The sequence below is a fragment of the Mustela erminea genome, chromosome 3, assembly GCF_009829155.1.
Source record: "Mustela erminea isolate mMusErm1 chromosome 3, mMusErm1.Pri, whole genome shotgun sequence".
NCBI classification, from domain to species: domain Eukaryota; kingdom Metazoa; phylum Chordata; class Mammalia; order Carnivora; family Mustelidae; genus Mustela; species Mustela erminea.
Genome location: NC_045616.1, coordinates 61,726,886 through 61,747,750, shown reverse-complemented (window position 1 = coordinate 61,747,750; position 20,865 = coordinate 61,726,886). Strand labels below are relative to the sequence as shown.

The 20,865-nt window shown below is 47.4% G+C and overlaps 1 protein-coding gene and 1 long non-coding RNA gene across 3 annotated transcripts; one reads left to right on the top strand and one right to left on the bottom strand.

Annotated features, from left to right (window-relative positions):
* Positions 1-4,652: 4,652 nt before the first annotated feature.
* Positions 4,653-12,943, bottom strand: OTP (orthopedia homeobox). 2 transcript variants are annotated; one of them, XM_032335892.1, is made up of 3 exons: positions 12,675-12,943; positions 10,990-11,399; positions 4,653-5,208 (listed from the first exon to the last, which is right to left on the bottom strand). In XM_032335892.1, exons 1-3 carry the CDS (start codon positions 12,709-12,711, stop codon positions 4,678-4,680), a joined length of 978 nt encoding a protein of 325 aa, XP_032191783.1. In that variant the 5' UTR covers positions 12,712-12,943; the 3' UTR covers positions 4,653-4,677. The 2 variants fall into 2 exon arrangements, with proteins under 2 accessions (XP_032191783.1, XP_032191784.1); XM_032335893.1 differs by lacking the exon at positions 12,675-12,943 and adding an exon at positions 11,795-11,846.
* Positions 12,944-19,880: 6,937 nt separating this feature from the next.
* On the top strand, positions 19,881-20,361 carry LOC116585593. Its single transcript, XR_004283712.1, has 2 exons — positions 19,881-20,007; positions 20,150-20,361. It is a non-coding gene; the product is annotated as an uncharacterized LOC116585593 (long non-coding RNA).
* The last annotated feature ends 504 nt before the right edge of the window (positions 20,362-20,865 follow it).

Here is a 20,865-nt window from a genome sequence, read left to right as displayed (position 1 = left end):
TAGCCTGAACTCAGTGAACCTAGTCAATGGTGACAAATCAAAAACTCCGAAATGCCCACCGAATGAATCTAACTAATCAAGGAACCCTGTAGGAAGTAGATGCCAGGATTAATGAGCCAGTAGTTTCACCATGCCATGCTGTTACTTCTTCACATAAATGCCCTCAGATGAGATTACCTTTATGTCAGGAAAAGGAGAAAAGGAAGGTTACATTCTTTCAACTGACAGGTTAACTATTGCCATTACTAGAAGACACATCTCTGAGGGTTCAGTTTTTTCTTTATCCTAAAAATTAAAATACACAGTCCACAACCCAAATTAAAAACATTTTCATTTTTACAGGAAGCAGTCATTGAGGTCATCAAACATAAATGGCTCCAATGTTAGGATTTCATCCGTATTCTCCACTTACATCTACCTTGACTTACCCAAATTACTCCACATCCTATTTTGTATTTAATACTTAACACCATCTTTGGTAGGTTGAATTCCTATACCATATTTCTTCCACCATCAACAAAAAGTAAACTAAGTGCACATCATTAACAGGCCATCATGTTATGCCACATATATTTAGTACCAATCTTGAGGGGAAAAAATACACAAGGATGAATATGTATATTCAAATAAATCAATCACATAGTAACATCATGATAAACTTGGGAGTTTTTCTAGCTAGCATGTGGTGATAGTATTCAATGCCAAACAGGAAACTCAGCAAAAAGTACAATTCATTAGAGGCAGAACGTCCAGCATGTTGTACTTATCTACCTTGTGTTCTAATATCAGTTATCATTATTGTCTTTATTTTTTAATGTAATTGTTAATATAACTTCAACAGTTTGAGACACTATTGCTGCTGATAAAAAGCAAAAAATACCAAGAAGTTTTATTTTGTTTTTAGATTTTTTGCCCTCCTTCAAAAATGCAGAAATCTTTCAGATTTATGATTAAGGTTTTCATTCTCTCATTTTTATCTTTGCTAAACTGTCAACTTTAACAATTTAGACCAGATTGCCTTCCCTTATGCTAATAGCATATATAACATTAAAAATACTCAGAATTCTTAATACAAAAATCTACTGCTATAGAAACAAATATTATTCTAAAGTCAGGTCGAGTGAAAAAATGTACACTTTCATTATAATATTGATAAATAACCACTATATTATGAAATATAAGTATCTTTGAAAGCATCTATCACTTCAGTTGATTTGTAACTTCTCATCAGTGTTCTGAGTTGGCCCATTTTTTTTTCAAATGAAAGATTTCCCTTGCCTTTGAAAAATACAGTTTTTAAAGATTCCATTTAGCATCCTTTATTGCATTCCTACATCATAAAGTTATGCTTTATAGCAGCATAAAAAAGCTGTAAAATTAGCATCCTTGTAAACAACCTTCCATGCTCACTGGTAAAGCAATCTATAATTTGTACTGATCTCTTAAATGTGACTTGAGATTACAGTAGCTACGATTTCAATTTTTTTAAAACAAAGCACTAAGAGAATATGATGAAATGTAAAAACAAGAAAACATAATTTTTCATCTGCAGACATTTCAGAAATGTGATTATGTCACTAAATTCTGGAATTCTAAAATATAGAAATGCTCCATTTTTATCTTAAATCCCAAATGAGCATGTTTTTTTATCTTCTTTAATATTTTAACTTTATACTAAAAATAAGCTTTAGAAAAAGTAGAATTGAAATATTCGGTAAACCCTACCCACCAATTTTACCTCTAATTCCTAAGACAACACGAAGATATAATTTTTCTGTATCATAGAAAATCATGGCTTTTTGTCTTGCCTTCGAGGAGATTTCCCTGCTCTTAGCTGAGTAACAATTAATAGTTCCTAGAATTCACATGTAGCCCAGCAATTCAAAACTATATTCTAGGGCGAGGGTCTTTTTAGGATTTACTCAGTGGCAACCAAATGAGAAATCTTCCCATGGGAAAAGGTGCACTCTCAATGCCTATAATGACCCTTAAATTTTAAACTACAAGATCGATTTTGATTAGTCTTCCAAAGAATGCCGGCGATATTGATTTGCTTCCAAGTTTAAAACACACCCACAGCCCTCCCTCCCAGACTACTAAAGAAACAGCAATTTTCGCTACTAGTTAGTGTGGGGCTGTCCCCCGAGCACGTGGGTATATTCGAATTTAACTTGCACCAAGTAAGGACCCCGAGAAAATGAGAGTGGCCAGATGAGGCAAAACCTGAGAGGCACAGCCCAAAGCCAGGTAGTCCTGAGGAACTTTTTCAGGTGTGCAGTTTCCCTCCGCTTGGGAGGTCCCAAGTCCCAGCACCGGAAGCCCAGCCTACATCCTGAGGACCCAAAGGGACCTGGTCGGTCGCCTCTCTCAGAAGGCCGAGAGGTCTAGGGCCTAGGAAAGGAAATCACGAGCCTCCCACACACTCTGGCGCACCCCACCTCCCTCCACCCCGGTCCTTTCACAGCCACTGTGTACCTGGGGTCAGTTGAGACTTTGGGTGACGCCGGAAGCTTCCCAGGCTTCCTTCACTATGATCCTTCCTCTCGCCTACAGCCTGCCCCTCACAAACGCACGCAGCCGGACCACGCTCGCCCTCCACTTCTTTGCCCACGGGAAACCGTCCACACGCAAGGCTTATCAATTCTACGCCCTGCTTTTAGTGCCGGCAGCTGGGCCCTGAGGCTTCCTAGGCCCGGGGCGGCTCAAAGCCTCCTATCTCAGGCTTCCTAGGCCCGGGGCGGCTCAAAGCCTCCTATCTCAGGCTTCCTAGGCCGGGGCGGCTCAAAGCCTCGCGAGGCCTCGCGCTCACGTGAGGCCCTCCGCGCCCGGCCTCCTAACTTCCGGCCTGCGATTTGAGGCGCGGCCTACTAGTCCAGAAGCTGCGTGGGACAGCGCTGCCTGGGCTGCAGTGCAACCCGGAAACCGTGGAGAGCTGGGGATCCCCAACTCTGGGATCCCGCCTCCGGGTTGAGCGCGAATTGAGAGCCCACAGGACGAGCTTTCTCCCCCTCCCCCATGAGACCCTCTCCTGAAATTCAGCCACAACAAAACCCATCATTCTCCATATCACATACTGAAAATGATTTTATTTTAACCATTTACATTTAACTTGATATAAACTTGTCCGGAAAAGTCAAATAATATGCTTTATATTAGCTCAAACATTTATTAAGAAAACCAAATTCCATAAATAAGCACAGACAATAAGTTAAAACATATCACAAATTGACCAGTATGTAACAAGAATGCTTTATCTACACAAAACATCCTATTTCACATGTTTGTTCATTCTTCGAAAGCGCTTCTGTTCTCTGGGTTTGGATTTGACCAGCACATGCAGAAAGAGCTGATTGTGTTTCTCTGTACAAAGTTGCAGGGTTGTAGATGTCCAAGTGCACCCATCGGCAGCCGGCAAGGGCCAGGGCGGTGGCCGAGGGGCACGAGGGACGACAGGACGACCACAAAACAACCTAGGGCACAGAGCAGCGAGGAGAGAGAAACGGAAAAGGAAGCAAACAAACCCCAGTCCTGAAGGATCCAGAAAAGAGATGTGGCTTTTACTTTTACAAAAGGAAAATTTTCTTACGTTTACTTTATTCTTCCTTATAAAGACTTATCAAAATGGGTAGGATCACCTCTTCTTCATCACATGACTGCTTTAGTCTACTCCAGCCACCCAATCCACTGGCATGTTCCTCCTGAGAAGCCTTCCCTTCAATAACCTCACACAGTTGTGCTTAAGAAAATAAAAGTAAGATAAAATAAAAGTGTTCTTTTGCAAGCCAAAAGAGGGCTGCATGGATGTGACTGGGTGGATGGGGCAAGGGTCGGGTGGTGGGAGAGGAAAACAAAACAAAACAAAACAGGAGTTCGGAGAAAGAATACAGGGATAAATCAAATTATGTCCGTTGGGCCCTCAGATGAGGCGGTTGTAGCAGATGCTTGTCCTCCTTTAAGACGAAAATCCCTAACATTGTGCTGTCCCTTGAACACGTCCGTGTGTGACCTAGGTGCACTGTGTATGTGTATGTGTGTGTGCGCGAGTGTATGTAGTGTCTGAGAGTGAGCGAGAGTGCGAGTGTGTGTGTTTCTGCCCACAAACCAGTCCATTGGTGTCTGATTTCAGATCCTGAGTCGACTCCCTGGTAAGTAAAATGGCGGGAAAGATGCTTTTTTGCAGGGCTCGGGAGGAGGGGTGTGAGGTGCGGGTTAAGAAGGGACCCGAGGGGAGGCGGCGGGCGAGGGGTCGTAGGCGTCGTGTTGAAGGTGTAGGTGAGAATGCCGCCAGTCGGAAGGCTGGGAGGAGGGCGCGAGCACGCTACGTGCGAGCCGGGTGGCGGTGGGTAGCTGCGAAGGGTAGGGTGAGGCGCGGGAGAAGGGGGCCAGGGAAGATTAAGCGAGACGGGAAGAGGAGCTGGGGGTGGGGCGGGGGAGAGGGGACCGGGGCGAGCGAAATCAGGCGGAGGGGAGGCCTCGCGGGCTGGGGCTTGGGGTGAGCCCGAGAGAGCGAACGAGAGAGGAGAGAACGAAACGAGAAGTGGCGGAGGCCAGGCGGGGATGGGGCAGGGCGCCGGGGCCGGGGCCCGGGCAGGGAGCTGGGGCCCGGGCGCGCGCCGAAGGACCTCGGGGCGGCCCTGGGGGCGGCGCCGGGGGCGGAGCAGGCTGGGCGCGGCTGCATTAAGTGAAGCTCATGGAGACTGTGTGCTCTAGCGCCTTGCGGCGGAGGGAGGCGATGCTCGTGCCCCGCCACACGTCGCTGCTGTCCGGGGAGCTGCAGAGCTGGGGCGAGCCGGAGACGTTGCTGGGGCCGGGGAGGGAGGCGGGCACCATGCCGGGGAAGGCGGGCTGGTAAAGATGCGACTGCAGCCCCGCGCCGTTGGAGCCCGCCAGGCTGTTGGATAGGCCCATGGAGTTGGGCGGCGGCCCGGCCGCCAGGCTGCACTGGGACAGCGACTGCGCCATGGCTTGCTGCCTGCCCAGCGCCGGCGGCAGCGGGAGCTGTGACACGCCCGGCATGGCGGCCGCCGCCCAGCGGGTGTCGTTGGCGTGGAAGGAGCACAGGCTGTCGCCCATGGCGGCGGCGGCCGCGGCGGCGGCTGACGGAAACTGAGGCAGGCCTGGCGTGGGCAGCAGCGTCCCCGGCGCGCGGAACACGTTGGTGGTCTTCTTGCGCTTCTTCCACTTAGCGCGCCGGTTCTGGAACCAGACCTGGAGCGGGCGGGGCGGGAGACAGACAGAGCGCTATCAGCAAGCCGACCGGCCCGGAGGGGCGGGGGCTTGAGCCTGAGAAACCTGCGTCAGACCCTGCCCCAGGTGGAACAAGCGCCTTCGACCCAACGCGCCCCCAAGGCCAGCCAGAGACCGCGGTTCTTGGTCAGCTGGAGAAAACCGGTGCCCGGGGCACTCAGCAAGCGCTCACTACCGGGGTCCTGAGTAGTCGTGACCCCCGCGCTCCTACACTCGGTGCGAACACACCACCGCGCGCGGCGTTCAACACGCCCCAGCATGCTGGCACATTCTGTGCACTGCTTAGATGCACAAGTCTGCAGGCAGGCATGTGTCAAAATTGGACCCACAGGTGTACAAATGAAGATAAACATGTGTACCCATGTGGCTTAATAGCGTGCCTTATAACACTGATGGGGTATAGAATTTTCAGAAACGCTGGAAATTTGGAAATTGATGAAAGGCTGTGCATGACATAGCCGGTCTCAAAATCGAAAGACAAAGGAAAACCCCTAACGCCACGGATGACAGAGCGGAGAGGTTAATATAGTGATCCATGTGGGAAAGTGAGCGGCACTGAGCTGCGGTGTTGTTTGGGTCGCCACCGTGACTTGTGATTCCCAGCGACTGGTGCTTCGGCCACAAGTCTCCTTGCCTCATTCTCAAACCCCTCTAACGGCACCTTTTATCTGAGCTATGCAGATACACTGGAATCTGCTGCCAGAGCCTGGTGCTTGCCAGTCTATTTTAAGAAACTTACTGAGGACACGAGGCTATAGGGCCTCCAGTTCCGCAAGTCCCCCCTCTCTGTTTCCTGTTTCATCTGTAACTGAAAGCAAATTTTCTGACTACAAATTAAAGGTCAGGTTTAAAGCTCACACTAGTAATGAATCAAATTTAATATTGCGTAGATCCAATAGCCACATATCTTTTTAAAGGAGATGTGTTTGATAAAATATACTCCAAATAAAAATAAACCTTCTACTCATTCTTTATTCACAATAACCCTGAATTTCTGAACTTACCAAACAAATTTGCCTATTAATGTCATATTCGCTACCACGGGAAGGAAAGTTTCTTCTTAAAGATGTCAGACCTGCCTGACCAAGGTAGCCCCCTGTCTCCTTATATTTGAATTTGATATTTATTTTTTTTATTCGATATTTTAAAAAATCATCATAATAATTCGCAGCATACCGACATGGCAGGCTGTCAGTTTAACATCTAGTTAGGTGGAGGTTTACTGTGCATAAATACAAATGATGTGAGACACAGCTCAGGTACTGATGAGTTTCCTCTTAGAATTTGGCAAACGCAATTTGACCGTATTCGTGACCAAAAGGCCATTCATCTGTTAATCCAAGCTAATGTTCAGCGTTTATTCTGCAAGATAAAGGGTCATGAGTATGAACGTAACTGACCTGTTGTTGGCGAGCCAGCTATTCACAGAGATGTGTTACACCCATGCAAGTGGAGACACTGTACGCTTAACAGTGTGAACGGCTTTGCAATCTAGAATTATCTCCTATCTTTGGGTCGGGCCTGGCCCTGCCACAACATTCTCACCATTGCCCACCATATTATCTTTCTCTGATTTCTACCCCATTTGCCATGTTTCTGCCTACCCCAAGTTCCAGACTGTATAAAGATGCAGGGTCCCTGACTTGCTAAAGCCCTTTGAGTTGGTGGCAGAACGGATTAATGAGACTGCGGGGCCCTTGATAGTAACCGGGATCAATGCTGCCGGCAGCGAATTGAGCTGTTAGTGGCCTGGAGCGGAGAGTAACCCACAGAAGCCAAGGAAAACACGGCAAGGAGACCTGCGGCCACAGGTCACTTTGCATTCCCCATCCACGGCTGGAATGGGGAGAGGTAAACTGACTGAAACCCTAGACAGGGATGGTGTCTAGGTGAGAGTCCCATCTCACATTCCACACCCAGATATATTTTGAAAGGTATCTATAAAGGCTGGTTCCTAACATCCTACAAAGTGTCAATGAGTCCTGAGAATGTTTGAATGTTTGGAACGTGAAGGAGGAAGGTGGCGGACATCTGTGGGGGAGTGGGAAGAGAAGCAGCAGAAAGAAGGGGGCAGGTTTGCCCCATAGGATTTCAGTGTAAAACACACCCACTAGAAGGGTTTCTGAACCTCAGACACAGGTGGAAAAGAACAGCTGTTAAAGAACTAAATATTATAGGGATAATCGAAAAATCGTGCTCAATTATGTTTGAGGGTTAGTAGTCAAATGATGGCTACAAAATTTTTTATGTTTCATGGCTTACTGGGGTTGGGAAAAAAATCTGCATGGGGTCTGAGCACCTCCGTTCCAAGCTATGATGCATATGTTTTTAAAATGTGAATGTTTCCACTTGAAAACTAGAGCATGACGGATTAAAATGCAGGCAAAACCTAAGGGAGATTTTGAGAATGCACAGATGACAACTGCAGAAAATATATTAACCGCAGCCACGAGCCAACTTTGTACTCAGTTTGAAATGCAGCTCTTCTCAGAAAATGCTTAATACAACAGTGAGAATCTAATGGAGGTTGGAATTTAAAAATCCACTTTCATGATATCTGCTGTTACAGTAATATAGACATACTGTAAATGTATTTTAAAATATATAGCCCGTTTAATTCCCCAACTATAAATGGCTCAGAAATAGAGAAAGAGAGGAAGAAAGAGAGAATATTACTTTTTTCCCCCTCAAAGCAAACGCTTTATGAAGATCTCATTGGAATCCAGCAAATGATTAATGTGAAGATTTGGGAGGAAATCTGGGGAGCTGTATTAAAGCCGAGATCTCAGGTTCATTTCGATCAGCCAGCCGTGAACTCTGGGCCGAATTCATTACACTTTAATAGTGCTGGGAGAGGAAGAAAATGCAATTTCTCATTCCATTAGAAAACTAGAAAATACTCTCAGCTTGTCCCCCTATTAAGATGTGGCAGGTGACAGGGCCATTCTGGGGGACACGGTCAATGGAATTACAGCACATTATTTTTGTTCGTATAAAATATTGAAAGGCAAGCCTGACTGTGCAGAAGTTATTTCACTGATTTGGTTTTTATGTAAATAAAATATTGAAAGTTAATTAATCCGTGCTAGAGACTAATGATTATGCTTATTATATTGCATTTGATCGCGTAATTTGCATGATTCTCGCATTGCTGCTTAATAAGCCATTCCAGGTTATAAATAATTCTGAAATTGGTTTCTAATAATGGCATGCTATAAAAGGAATGGTTTTATTACACTAGCCAGAAAAAGGGAGCGATATCAGACATGGAATTGGCCTCCATGTAAGTAGAGGTGCTTTTATAAATGCTTAAAAAGTATGATATATACCAGATATAGATTAAAAATAAGTGTGTTGGATCAGTTAGTCTAGAATTAAAAAGTATCTTTAAAAACATACAATTGTAATAAATTAAATATTTAGATCATTTTTAATCAGTGCAGTGGCCCACATACTGAAAAGAATGTGTGGCAATCTGTTAACTATAAAGAAAACTATGAAGGACTCATCATATAAGAACATAAACCAATTACTATTTAATTTGAATTTGGTCAAGGAGCAATGGTACAGTGAATTGTGAAGTAAATACATTTTCCATAAATTATTTTTGCATTACATTACATAATGTTAATCATTCTGAAATGTTAATTAAGAAGGTTATGTTGATCTGATTACTTTTTAAACTATGAAACATTATTTTTAAAAATATTGAAATTGCCATTCTATTAAATTGTTCCTATCAGCAGCCTCAAGCTATTATCTTTTGTTGAACATTATGCTAGAACAATTAAAGTACTTTGTCTTTTTCTTCTTGATTATTCTTTTGTGTACTTTTTGAAAATAACTTTCTATAACATAGTTTGTATTTTATTTCATTTACAACTTTTTATATTAAAAGAATCACTGCCATTAACCTTTGGAAGACCTAATAAAGTTTAATAGACCTCATTTTCTTTTTTCATAAAGTCAGTTGTCCAATTATATTTTATTTGTGATTCTAAGTTCTATTTTAATTTAAACTAATTACCACTATGTCTAGGTTAAGCAACAGCATTTTACTCTTTAAAACAAAAATCATCAGGTAGTATTTCTCTTGAGGGACAAAAAGCAAATTTATGAATTTTGAACTTATGAGATTTTAACAAGCCAGTATTATCATTAGCCTTAGTGGAAGTATTGAAATTGTGTATCTCTGTTCAGGTTTGGACTCGACTTCAGATTTCAAAAGAAAAGGTAAGTAAAATTTTTAAAAAACAAATAGTATATATCTACACAATAGGATATATCTGCACAATGCAATTAACACTCTTTGGGTGTTTAATTTCAACAGCCCATGGTTCCGGGCTTCCAAAGTTCACTAATGAAACCATCCAGACTTATACTGAGTAAAAATGTTAATCTATATTATACCTTGATTATTTCTGTATTAATCTGACCACTTTAAGTCCCCAATGATAATATCCATTTGCTGACTATTTAGAACAGAAGCATATGCTATTTTTCCAGGTTAGACTATCTTTAAAATGTCACACAAAGACAGAAATATTCAACCCTGTGATTATGGACAGCCTTGCCTCTTACTTCTTAGATCAAATATAAAGGAACTGATATCTTTAAACTTAATTTGTTAAAGCACCTACAGCTATAGTTGATACTCAACATGACAGAAATATCACATCGGAGGCCGGAAAGGAGGGTTTTCAGAACCCTGGATAGCTCAAGACCAACTTAGCGACTTGGAATTTCACCTCCACACTTGTCCATAAAATATCTGATATATTGTTTTCATTCTTCTAAGAAGCCAAAAAAAAAATCTGAGATTCACTGGGCTTATACTTTTTTCCCCTAATTTTCAGAAAAGTTATAGGTGTGATTTTATAAGTTATATATAATTTACAACTTGGAGGGTGGTTGGACGAGAACAAGGGATCAGTAATGATTTCATCTACTACCTGTCAATCTTTCCTGTCCTAAATGTCCTTTCTTCAGATCGGATATCTACAACAGAAAGCCTTCATCCCCCTCCTCCCAGTTTCCTTAGGGGAAACCCGGGCTCAGAGACTGTAGGGGATCTCTTCAGCCTCCCTCAGCGCACTGGTAGATCATCAAAGTTTAAAACCTTTGCAAACCTCAAAGCTCGGGGTATTTTGTCGTAGAGCGGCGGGAGGGAGATGTTCAGGAAAATAAAGCTACACGGTGAACCTAATTTGTGTTTTTTTTTTTCTGTTTTTTTTTTTTTTTTTTTTTTTTGGTTTTGGTTTGTTTGTTTGTTGTTTTGGGGTTTTTTTTTTTTTTTTGGTGCCATTATGTCTTATTTTCTCCCTTTTCAAGTTTTCTGGATAACTGTTGCATTCCCGCATTTATCTAGACGCCTTACACAGACTCATTAGGGGGTAATGAAATACTTGTCAATAACTCGAGCTGGAGTGGAGGTGCGCGCTCGGCTTAGCCGCCAGGGAGACGCAGAGGCTGGGAGGTGCGGAGGCTGGGAGATTCGGAGCTTCCCTTCTCAGTCAAGACGAATGAGACGACCTAACAGTCGAACAACGCCGGCTTCGCTTTTGAGGCATTTCTGTGGGAATGTGACTCTACTGGTGGGAGAAGGGGGCCCTGCTTGTCCACAGAACTCACAGGCAGCCGAAGCGCAAGCCCAGGACCCCGTCAAGGAAAAGAACCCACTTCTATTGCCCATATCCTCCCGCCCTTCCTTGTCTGCAGCCCCCGCGCCCAAGCCCGGCGTACCTGCACTCGGGACTCGGTCAGCCCGATACGCAGCGCCAGTTCCTCGCGCATAAAGATGTCGGGGTAGTGAGTCTTCGCGAAGCTCCTCTCCAACTCGTTGAGCTGCGCGGGCGTGAAGCGCGTCCGGTGGCGCTTCTGCTTCTGTTGGCCCTGCTGCTGGCCGGCTTGGCTGGGGTTCGGGCCGCCTTGGGGCCCCGGCTGTTTGTCCGGGTCCTTTGCGCTCACCGCCAGCGAGGCCGGCGTAGAGCCCACTGTAGTGATGTCCTCCCCGGGCAGCAGAGTCGCTCCCTCGACTGGGTCGGAGTTGGGCGCTAGGTCCCCCGGATGGCCCCCAGGGTCGGAGCCCCCCACGCCCAGCCTACACTTCACCGCCTCCCGGTGGCCCAGAAGCTCAGCGGCATCTTTCATACCTGAGGAGGCAAGGGGATCGCGGTCACTACTTTCCTGGCGATGCCAAGAGAGACCGTCTTCACTTCGCGGTCCTCCTTCAGCCCCATCCTCGGCTCCCTCCGCGCCCACGTTCGCCCTACAGAGGAAACTCCCGGGATGCTCAGCTAGGTCCCCCAGAATTTGGACAGCCAGGTTGGAATACCATCTCCCGACCCTTTCCCCTCTCCTGGCAGCCAGCTCCCGTAGTATACAGCACATGCCCAGTCCCGGCAAAGAAACGTGCCTCCGAGTCCCTTTCATGAACAGTACTCCCGAAGCCCCTTGGACCTTGGACCAGGTTGGGGTAGGCGGGGTGGGGGTGAGGGGGTAGAAAAGAAAGAAAGAAAATTAAACGACTTCTTGGTTGCTGCCTCACCTGCGCTTAGGCAGCTTAGCGAACTCTACCGCCGGCCCTCAGCCGATTCCCTCTCACTTTTGGAAGATGAATAATTCTCCAAGCTTTCCACCCTCTGAAATCAACCCAAATCAGCTCCGCCTCTCCCTCAAATCAGAGAAAGTGTTTGGAAAATGGAGTCACATCCATCACCAAAGATTCCCAAACCGGAAACCCAGAGCTCAGCAACCCAGACCGCATTAAGGAAACACAAGTAAACTCTATAGACAGAATAGTGAATCAAACTTCAGAGAATTCAACTTTTCTTTCCGGAGAAATAAAAGGCGCGTTCCCCTCAGATATTGTCAACGCCGAGTCCCTTGCAGGCGGGGATGCCTGTAGGGATGAATTTGGCTTTTCTCCTTTCTCAGTGAACACACATAGAAAATCCGCCTCGATTGCAGCGACTTCTCTTTTATGCCAGATTTTTACAAATTCAACCATACTTAGATGAGGGGTAGAGAAGGAGGTAGTGGAAGAGAGAAAAGAAAAAGGAGGAGAAAAAAAATCCCAAATCAAAGCAAACAGGCGGGGAAGAGAGAGAAAGAAAAACACCTCCGAACAAATTATCTCAGGGTAGATCGCCGTTCAAAAAAAAAAAATTTAATAATAATAAGGGAGAGGGAAGAAGGGGGGGGAGGAAAAACAAAAAGTAACAACATTTCCCTAGTCCTTTTTGGATCTACATATTCCATAGATTTTTTTTTTAAAGACGATTTTAAATCAAATTAAACTTTAATGCAGCACAATTACTTTTAAAGAAATTAGTCCATTTAGGGCGCATTAAGGTAAAATAAGGAACAAATTGACAATTTCCTGCCCGGGCTTCTCCTGGCTGCCCGGGCGAGAGGCGCGCACTCACCTAGCCTGGCGTCCAGGAGGTCGGCGTGAGACAGCATCGCGCACCGCTCCAGGGCGAAAGCTGTTCCCCCCCAAATTTTAGCGGCTTTAAGTTATTTAAAATAGATATAAGCTATAAGCTATACGATATAGATATATATAGATCACCTAAATGAAAGAAAATTCGGTTTGTGGTTAAAAAGGGGGCTTCTTGCATTATAATGTCCTTTAGAGAGACGGGGAGGTGCTTAACAGTTGAATGAACCCGTGAGCAGCTCGGCGAGGGGACCAATCAGGAGGGCAGCCTGCAAATGTCAGCGCCGGGAGAGTCCCCCACTCCGCCCGCCCGCCCGCCCGCGCCCGCCCGGAGGAGGCGGTGGCGGCTGCCCTGGCAGCTCCAGCCGACAGCAGCAGTTACAGCAGCGGTGGCCGCCTCGGCCTCGCCCGGGGCTCAGCGGCCCGGACTCCGCTGGTTCTTCTCGCGATTTTCTCCAGGCACACCTTTCCTTTTCCTTGTCCCTGTTCCCTCCAAGGTGCAGCTCTGTCTCTGACGACTAGGATCTTCCCGGGCCCAAGGGACAGAGCACTGCCTGACCCCCGCGTGACCCGAGAGTCACTCCCGCCCGCGCGCTGTGGGCCACCCTGGCCTGCTGCTGGCTGGGGCCTGCCAACACGCAGCACAACCCGCGCCCTGCGCGGCCTCTAGAACGCGCCTAGACTTCGCGGCCGCCTAGCAGGCCTGAGCCTAGGGTACAGATGCCCCTGGCTGGGACCCCGTCTCTAAAGAGTACCACCCCCTCAGCAGGCCTAGAGAGGAAAAAAGGAGTAGACTCCCCCCGCGGCGCTTCCTGGGCCCGCAGTCGGTTTCAGGGCCCCGAGCAGAGTGCCGATTCGTACACTCTGCACCCTTCCCGCTGGGAGCCCGCTCCTCTGCCCGGCCCACGCCTGCATCCTGGCCCCACATCCTGCTCTTTCGGTCAAAGTTTCTAAGTTCAGCTCGGTTCCCAATTCCACTTATGGCTGTAAATAAAGTTAAATGCTCTTTATTTTCTTCTTGAATATGTTAAACTACTTGAACAATTTAAAGTGCTTTGCACAAGTGAAGCGAACCATCTCTAATGTTCTGATTTTTCAGAGCCAGCCAACAACAAAGTTTAGATTAGTAATATATTTCTAACCAGAGTAATTTTCAAGATCATTAGGCATTTATGTAATTAGTGCCAAATCTATAAGCTTTTATTACGATTATTAGAGTAAAATCAGTATAAATTTGTACTAATTTACTACTGTTTAGACTTGGCTGTCAAGCCCAGAGGTTCTTATTGTAAATGATAACTGAGGAAATTAAGTGCAAAATTCTGTACCATTTCTGATCTGCTCCTAAACAATCCGTTTCAATTGTATTTGTAGCAGAACATAATGCCCTTTTAAAGTTATTTGACTTGTATTTTTATTTGCAACACAAGAAAAATGCCCTCTACCCAGGCACAATGAAAACTGATATTTACTACTCTCAACTTGATTAACATTGATTTTTAATTCGAGAGTGATGCAATTAAGATTATTCATTTAGTGCAAATAAAGCTTCCACAAAAGGGTGGTCCTATGAAGTCTGTTTTAAATAATACCGAGCAAATGGCTTTTTTTGTTCGCCGTCCAATTGACTTACACAAAACATTGGAAATGCTGCCTGAGAGCAGATGCGAGAGGAATGGGTGTGTGTGTGTGTGTGTGTGTGTGTGTGTGTCCTTAGCTGCATGTGTGACAGGGACCGAGCAAGGAGACAAAGGAGGCTGCAAGGCGAACTCTGGGGCAGTTGTGCTTCCTCCTCCTTCTCTCCTGCAGCCTGCTCCCCTCCTCCCATGCACACACACGTGCGCGCGCGCACACATGCACACACGCGTGATTGCCGGGCATCAGCCACGGCGGTTCCTTCCAAGCTGCGGAGACGGCTTCCCCGGAAGCTCTGGGCCTGGCCGAGCTTCAGCGGCCGCCGCAACTGATGCCAACACGGCCTGTGTGGGGCCGGGGCGACGGGAACGAGGATAGCAGCCTGGCGGAGCCCGGGTGGCAGCGGCAAGCTTGGAAGCCCCCAGGGTGCTCCGCAAACACCTAGCGTCCTTTCGAGAAAGCCTTGATTGGAAGGAGAATGCCTAAACCTAAGGCAAATAAAGTCCCTCCAGTAAAACCTTCCCCTTCCCCAAACAAAACCCCAAATCCAGAAGGGACGGCGCCAGGCGTTGGAGGCGAGAGGCCAGACGGCGGCCTGGGGCGGGGCGGCGTGCGTCCTGGACGCGGCTCCCAAGTGCGCACCTGGCGGCACGTTGCTGGGATTCGCAGGGGGTTGTGTCCACCTTGGAGGGACTTGCAGGGGCTCCCAACCCCGAGCGCTGGGGCAGAGGTGGGCAGAAGTGTCAGAGCAAGAGAGAGGGGTGCCTGGGAGCTGACCCTTGCTCCTCCAAACAGGCAAGTCCGTGGAGGCCCGTTTTGCCTTGGCGGTGCACCGTGTCAGGAGGGAGGGAGGAGAGGCCGCGACGTGGGGAGAGAAGAAGGGCGCGGGGCCCCGAGTCCGCTCTCAGGTGTACACAGACGCTCTTGTCCTCCTCCCACAGCCACTCCCAGAACAGCCGCGGGCCGTGCAGCGTCCTCCCACACGCACTCGCTCGTATATTCTGTTTTGTTGTATCTTTCAGGTCGATAAATAAATGTGTAATAGTTAATGTGAAGACACATCAGAGTAATAACAATGGGACGAAATCAAAGGATTATCCATCTCTGTTAGTAACCACTGAATAACAATGTTGCGGCGTGATTGATAGCCCGCTTCATTTTATGACTTTTCTATTGGTCTTGATTTTTATAGCAGTATAAACAAACTAAATCATTTCTTCCAAGACTTCAGAGCATAAGCATCTTGGTGGGGGGGGGGGGTAGGGATAAAGGAAAGGGGGAAAAAAAGAAAGGGAAATCTGAGAGTGGGAGGGGGTGACAGGGGTGGTGTGGGGGCGTCGAGGTGGGGAGGGTGCAAGCTGGAGCTGGAGCCGGATGTCGGGAGCCGGTTGCCAGCAGGCGTGGCGAGGAAAACGACAATAGTCTGGATGTAAAATGCTCGTCCCCGCTCCCGGTTTCCTCTCAGCAGCTCCTTCTGGCCAAAGTCTGAATCCACCTGGGCAGCGCCTGAGATGTATTTACCAGAGTTTTATTCCCCGTCATCTTCCCACGTTCCTGGGGCAGCCGGGAAAGTGCCGGTCAGGCCCATTGCTATTGATAATTTAAGGCATTTCCCACATGATCATGGGAACTGAAGTCCCTAACAAGGCGAGGCTTTAGCGCAATGGCCCCCAAATCTTCGGAATGACAAGAATGTCTTCAGAAATCACTTCAAAGCAAAGTAAAAGGATTTTCTATGACGGATCCAGTGATTTTTCCTCAATAAATAGGTTTTAGATTGTTACACACACGTAGAAGTGGAACAAAGGGAACTACCAGAAAATATATTGGTTGCCCCTAATAAAATTTATTTAGACAGTTTACTTCTCATAAAAAATAGAGATTGAATTTTGTACAAGAGCCTGCCAAGGGGCGATGCACAGGGAAATCATTTTTTTTGCTTTCTCCTCTTTTCCGCTTCTCCTTTTTAACGAAGCACAAAGACCATTTAAAGGCCAGGGGAACCGCTCTGTCTCCCGACCGGCTGAGCGCCCAGACCCAGCCCGAGAACTTTGTAGTTTTGAGAGAATGGGCTTTCTGGAATATGTATATATATATTAAATCAAAACCTTGATGGCTGATTATGTAAACTACAAGCACAGCGACTACCAAATGGGTGTCTCTTCTGCTTTGCCATCCTGGTCCAGAGAAAGATTTAGAAATACAGTATAGTTGGATGGGGAGGTGAATGGGGTGGGAAATCCTGGCAGCAAGTGACCTAATGATGGATTTATGCTAATTAGGTTTGTAATTCTGATTTTATCTCTAATTGTATTTCTGTGCTCATTGTGAATCTTTTGTAGAGACAGAGACAGACAGAAAGAATAAAAATTTATACTAGGTGCTCCTGAAGAATTGGGTAGTGTGCCCAGCTCCCTGATTGTTTATTCCACTTACAGAAATCTCGGGTGTTTATTAAATGTAACTTTCGGCTGCTTGGGTTGTTTGTAAACTGCTCTCTTTTCTTTGCAGACAGTGGGCTGAAATATGGCGCGTTATTATTCACATTCCTGCTATTAAATGCTGAATTGTAACATTGTTCCCTTTAATGAGGAGCGCCTCCCTCAATAATTAACGATCTCACATTTTCCTATTTTCTTGCCTGATGAAAAGAATCAATTTTAATTCGTGGTAAATTACAGCCATGCTTTTGGGTATTATTTGCTTACAGAAAACAAATCAAGTGACTTGAACAATCCTGTTTACTTTTCCAGATATGCAATAACCCAAACGCAATGACAAATCAGATCCCGTTCCTCAGGCCTATCTTAGAACCTCAAAAAGAATAAAGGGTGGGGGGCAAATATTCGAGAAAAAAAAAGAAAGAAACAAGAAGCTCTCAAGGCCACCGTGTCTGAAACAATGGTGACCATTTTCTCCTATCTCTTACCCCAGTTGCCAGAATGGAAGCTCCCCCAGCCCCAAACCTCATCGCGGGGGACAGGGGTCAGTGGTCCACATCTCGCCAGGCTAGAGTTTGGGACTGCTTGATGTATGGCTCATTTGAAGGGACTCATTTTGAGGATGGGGTGCGTGGAAGGAAGGAGATCTGGGAGGGCAGCCAAGTCTCTGGGAAAGGGTGATAGGCACTTCTACACTTCTGTGCATTAAAGAACTCTCTTGGGGTTCCCGGCAAAAGAGACCACAGCCAAAGAGGCTTTGGCTGAATACTCCTGCCTGGCCACTGAGAAAGCTTCCAGGGCTCTCCAGCGGGCAGCGACTCACCAGGGCAAACTGAGGGCCTCTATCCCCTAGCCCACCTGGCTTGGGGCAAGCCCAAACTTGCATGCTCCCGAGCTCAGAGACTCTGGGCAGCAATCAGCCAGGGTTGTCCCTTTAATGTCGCTGCGGGAGCCCAGGGCCGCAAAAACTCTTTACATGACCCGGGCTCCCCAGCCTATGAACTAAAAGCCAAGGACCCATACTCCAGGCTGTTTCTTTTTAAGCTCTGGGAGCAGGGGCTGCGTGTTCGTGACGCGTGTACTTCTGTGAGCGCTTGTGTGAGCAGTGTGTATCCACTGCCTGCTCACCCGAATCGCGGGGCTGTGCCGGGAGCGACAGAGCAGCGGAAAACTCGCCCGGAAAGAGGCTGTCTGATTTCCTACCCTTCCTGGAAGCCTGTGGCGATACAGGAGCTCCACGTAATTTCCTCCCCCTGCAATAAACAGTTTCCCATACATTCGAATTTGCAAACTATAACCATGCAGTCCACCTGTGTGACTCTTCTGGGCGCTGGGGCCTGTCCCTCGCTTATTTATTTTTTTTTTCTATCATTACCTTCTAACAATTCGAATCGGCGGCCTTCAACGCGGAAAGCTCTACACAAAACAATGACAGATCAGAACACGCCCCCTGATTCCGTATCTCCTCTTTTTTTTTTTTTTTTTTTTTTGCCTTTAGCCCTGTAATTTTAATGGCCCCAATTAGCCACACGAAATATAATAAGCCACACAGAGATTTTATTTATATGTGTTAAGTTCGCTGCTTTTCTGATTTCTATTTACTCAGGATAAATAATCATATATCAGTTATTCAGTTAGGTGACAAGGCTAGTAATTGGAATAAAAAGAAAAACATCTCATCCTTATCTCTTTCTATAACTAGATATAGCGCTAATAAGACTGCATCAATCTTAGCTAGCAAATAAATAAAATAGACAAACAAACAAATTCCCCTCCAACAAGTTAATGCGGTGTATCTGAGTGGAAAGTAGATATTTTCACGCATTCTGGAGATGAGGAGTGACTTTTAATAAAATCACAAGAAAAACAAATGTAATTCTGTAAGCCATTTCTTGGAGCCGCCGGCGCCCGCCCCTCCCCCCACCCCTCGCTCCCAGCCGGGCTCCCCCGTCCCAAGCTTTTCCTTTTCCTAAGCAGTTAGTCCCAGCTTACGACTGACACTGGGGCTAGGTTTCTCTGGCTATTTTAGACTTTGGGGGGTAGGATAGGGGAGGGGGATATAATTCTACAGGTAATGAGCCTTCCTCAGATAGAATTTCCTCTTCGCCTGTCTTTTCCTTCTTTCGTTACCCATCTGCCTTTGCTTTTCCTGTTTCCTCTTTCCTCACTCCTTTTTTCCTCTTCCCTGTATTCTCTCTTCCTCCTTTCTTCTTTCTCTTTTCTACTTTTTCATCTTCCCACTCTTTCATTCTCTTTCCGCTCTCCCTCTTCTCCGTTCTTTGCGTCTGCTTTATTTCTTTTTTCTCCTCATTTCTCTTTCTTTCTCCCCTTCTCTCTATTCCCCTTCCTCTCGGCTTTCTTCTCCCTCCCTCCCTCCCCTTCTTTTCTCTCTACACCCCTTCCCTTGCCCCCTCCCCGCAGCCCGAGTGCGGCTAATTCCGGGCGTCTATATTCACTCAATTAGAGAAATCTACAGAGAAGATCGATCTTCCATCTGCAGACATGCCAGCTTAACAAATTAGATTCTTGTTTCGTGCAGGTGATTTGGTGACAGTTGGGGAATTAGAAGTAATAAGTTGTTGTGTTTGAGCCCAGGCCCCCGCCCCCCGCCCGCGCCCCTCCCCGCCCGCGGGCCCCCCGGCCGCGCCCGCCGCCCGGGCACCCCCTACCGCCCCCACCCCCAGCCGGCCCGCGCCCGCCGCCGCCGCCGCCGCATCCCCCGCCGTAATTAGTGCTGCTGCCCTCCATGTGGGCTCGATTAAACCGTGATTTAGCCGAAAGAAATATAATTATGGCTGCAAATAAAATAATCAGCATTGAAGAGCGATTTCCTTAATGAGATGGAGCGGTTGCACGTCACGGAGTAAAGGGGTCTCATTAAGAGGTGGTAATGAGGCTTGGGTGGATGGTGCAGTTACAAAATAGCCCAACTCCTCTGCAAGCCCGGCCCGCCCGCCCGAAGTGGCCGCCGCCGAGCCTTCACGCCGTCGCGCGGTCCCGCCGGTCCCCGAGGGGCACCCAGGCCTGTCCCGCCCGGCCCCCAGGGGGCGCAGCGCCTGCCGCGCGGCCTCCTCCCTCCGGCGGGTGGCGCGGCCGGAACCCGGCGCGCTGGGGAGGGCGGAGCGGGGCGGCCGCGCGGGGTGCTGGGGCTACCGGGCTGCTCCCGGGTCGCGCCCGTCCGCTCCGCGTCCGGAGCCGGGTTTGCACAAACAACTTCGAGAACACTGGCCGACGGAGGAGCAGGTCGGGACGCGGAGACCCTGACCCGGGCGGGTGCTGAGGGGGCAGGCCAGGGAAGCTCTGGGCGCAGGTGGAAGCCCTCGGCAGGGGTGGGGGGATGTCCGTTCGACCGGGAAAGAGCGAGTCACAACAAACCGGTGCTCAGACGCAGGAGTACAGCGCGGCGGGAGGCATCAGCGGGCGGCAAACGACACGGCTTCAACCGGCTTAGACACCTGGCATGGAAGGGCCGTGGACGTTCGCATTCTCTCCACGTCATTTCCCAAACTTTATTAAAGTTCTGACAAGGCAACAACTCTGTTTTAACCACCTCAGAGGGAAAAAGTCTTAAATAAATTATTCCAAAGATTTCCTAAATGGGTAGCTCTGATCTTTCAGGTTTTATCAGGTTGTGGACAGCCCATGAATGAATTCCTTCTTTACTTCGAGGTGTGTACACATGCACGTTCCCGACATCCACTTGCGGTGGTAGCTCAGTCTTTATTTCTAATTAGATTGTTAACCCTCTCCTTGATTCAGTTTTATCATCTGGAACCATTCTGAATTAGACAAGGAAACACGCATCATCCATACAAGGTGACAATGAGGTAGCAGACCCACTTTCCCTTTTTCACCCAACCAGTACTTACTGAGCATCTATTATGCGCTAGGCATTGAGTTGGGCCCAGGTGAGAGCGAGGTGAACACAGGGGCAGATCCTTGGCCTAGGGGACCTTACAGTTCAGCATGCCCATCAGTCATTGGTGGCCTGTGGCCACTGGCTGGGCATTGCACCCTTTGGGAAGTGGAGAAGAAGCTGGGAAGTAGGTCAGTCTTGCATATGTCCTCTGAGCCTCCCGCCTTCCCAACCCACAAAGCTGG

What these genes read in the sequence shown, in the direction of transcription:
- OTP (XM_032335892.1), bottom strand. Translation starts at nt 12,711, where the DNA reads ATGCTGTCTCACGCCGACCTCCTGGACGCCAGGCTAG. An exon ending in CCTCCTGGACGCCAGGCTAG is followed by an intron (nt 11,400 to 12,674) that starts GTGAGTGCGCGC and finishes TTGCCTCCTCAG; the next exon opens with GTATGAAAGATGCCGCTGAG. An exon ending in TGACCGAGTCCCGAGTGCAG is followed by an intron (nt 5,209 to 10,989) that starts GTACGCCGGGCT and finishes CGCCCGCTCCAG; the next exon opens with GTCTGGTTCCAGAACCGGCG.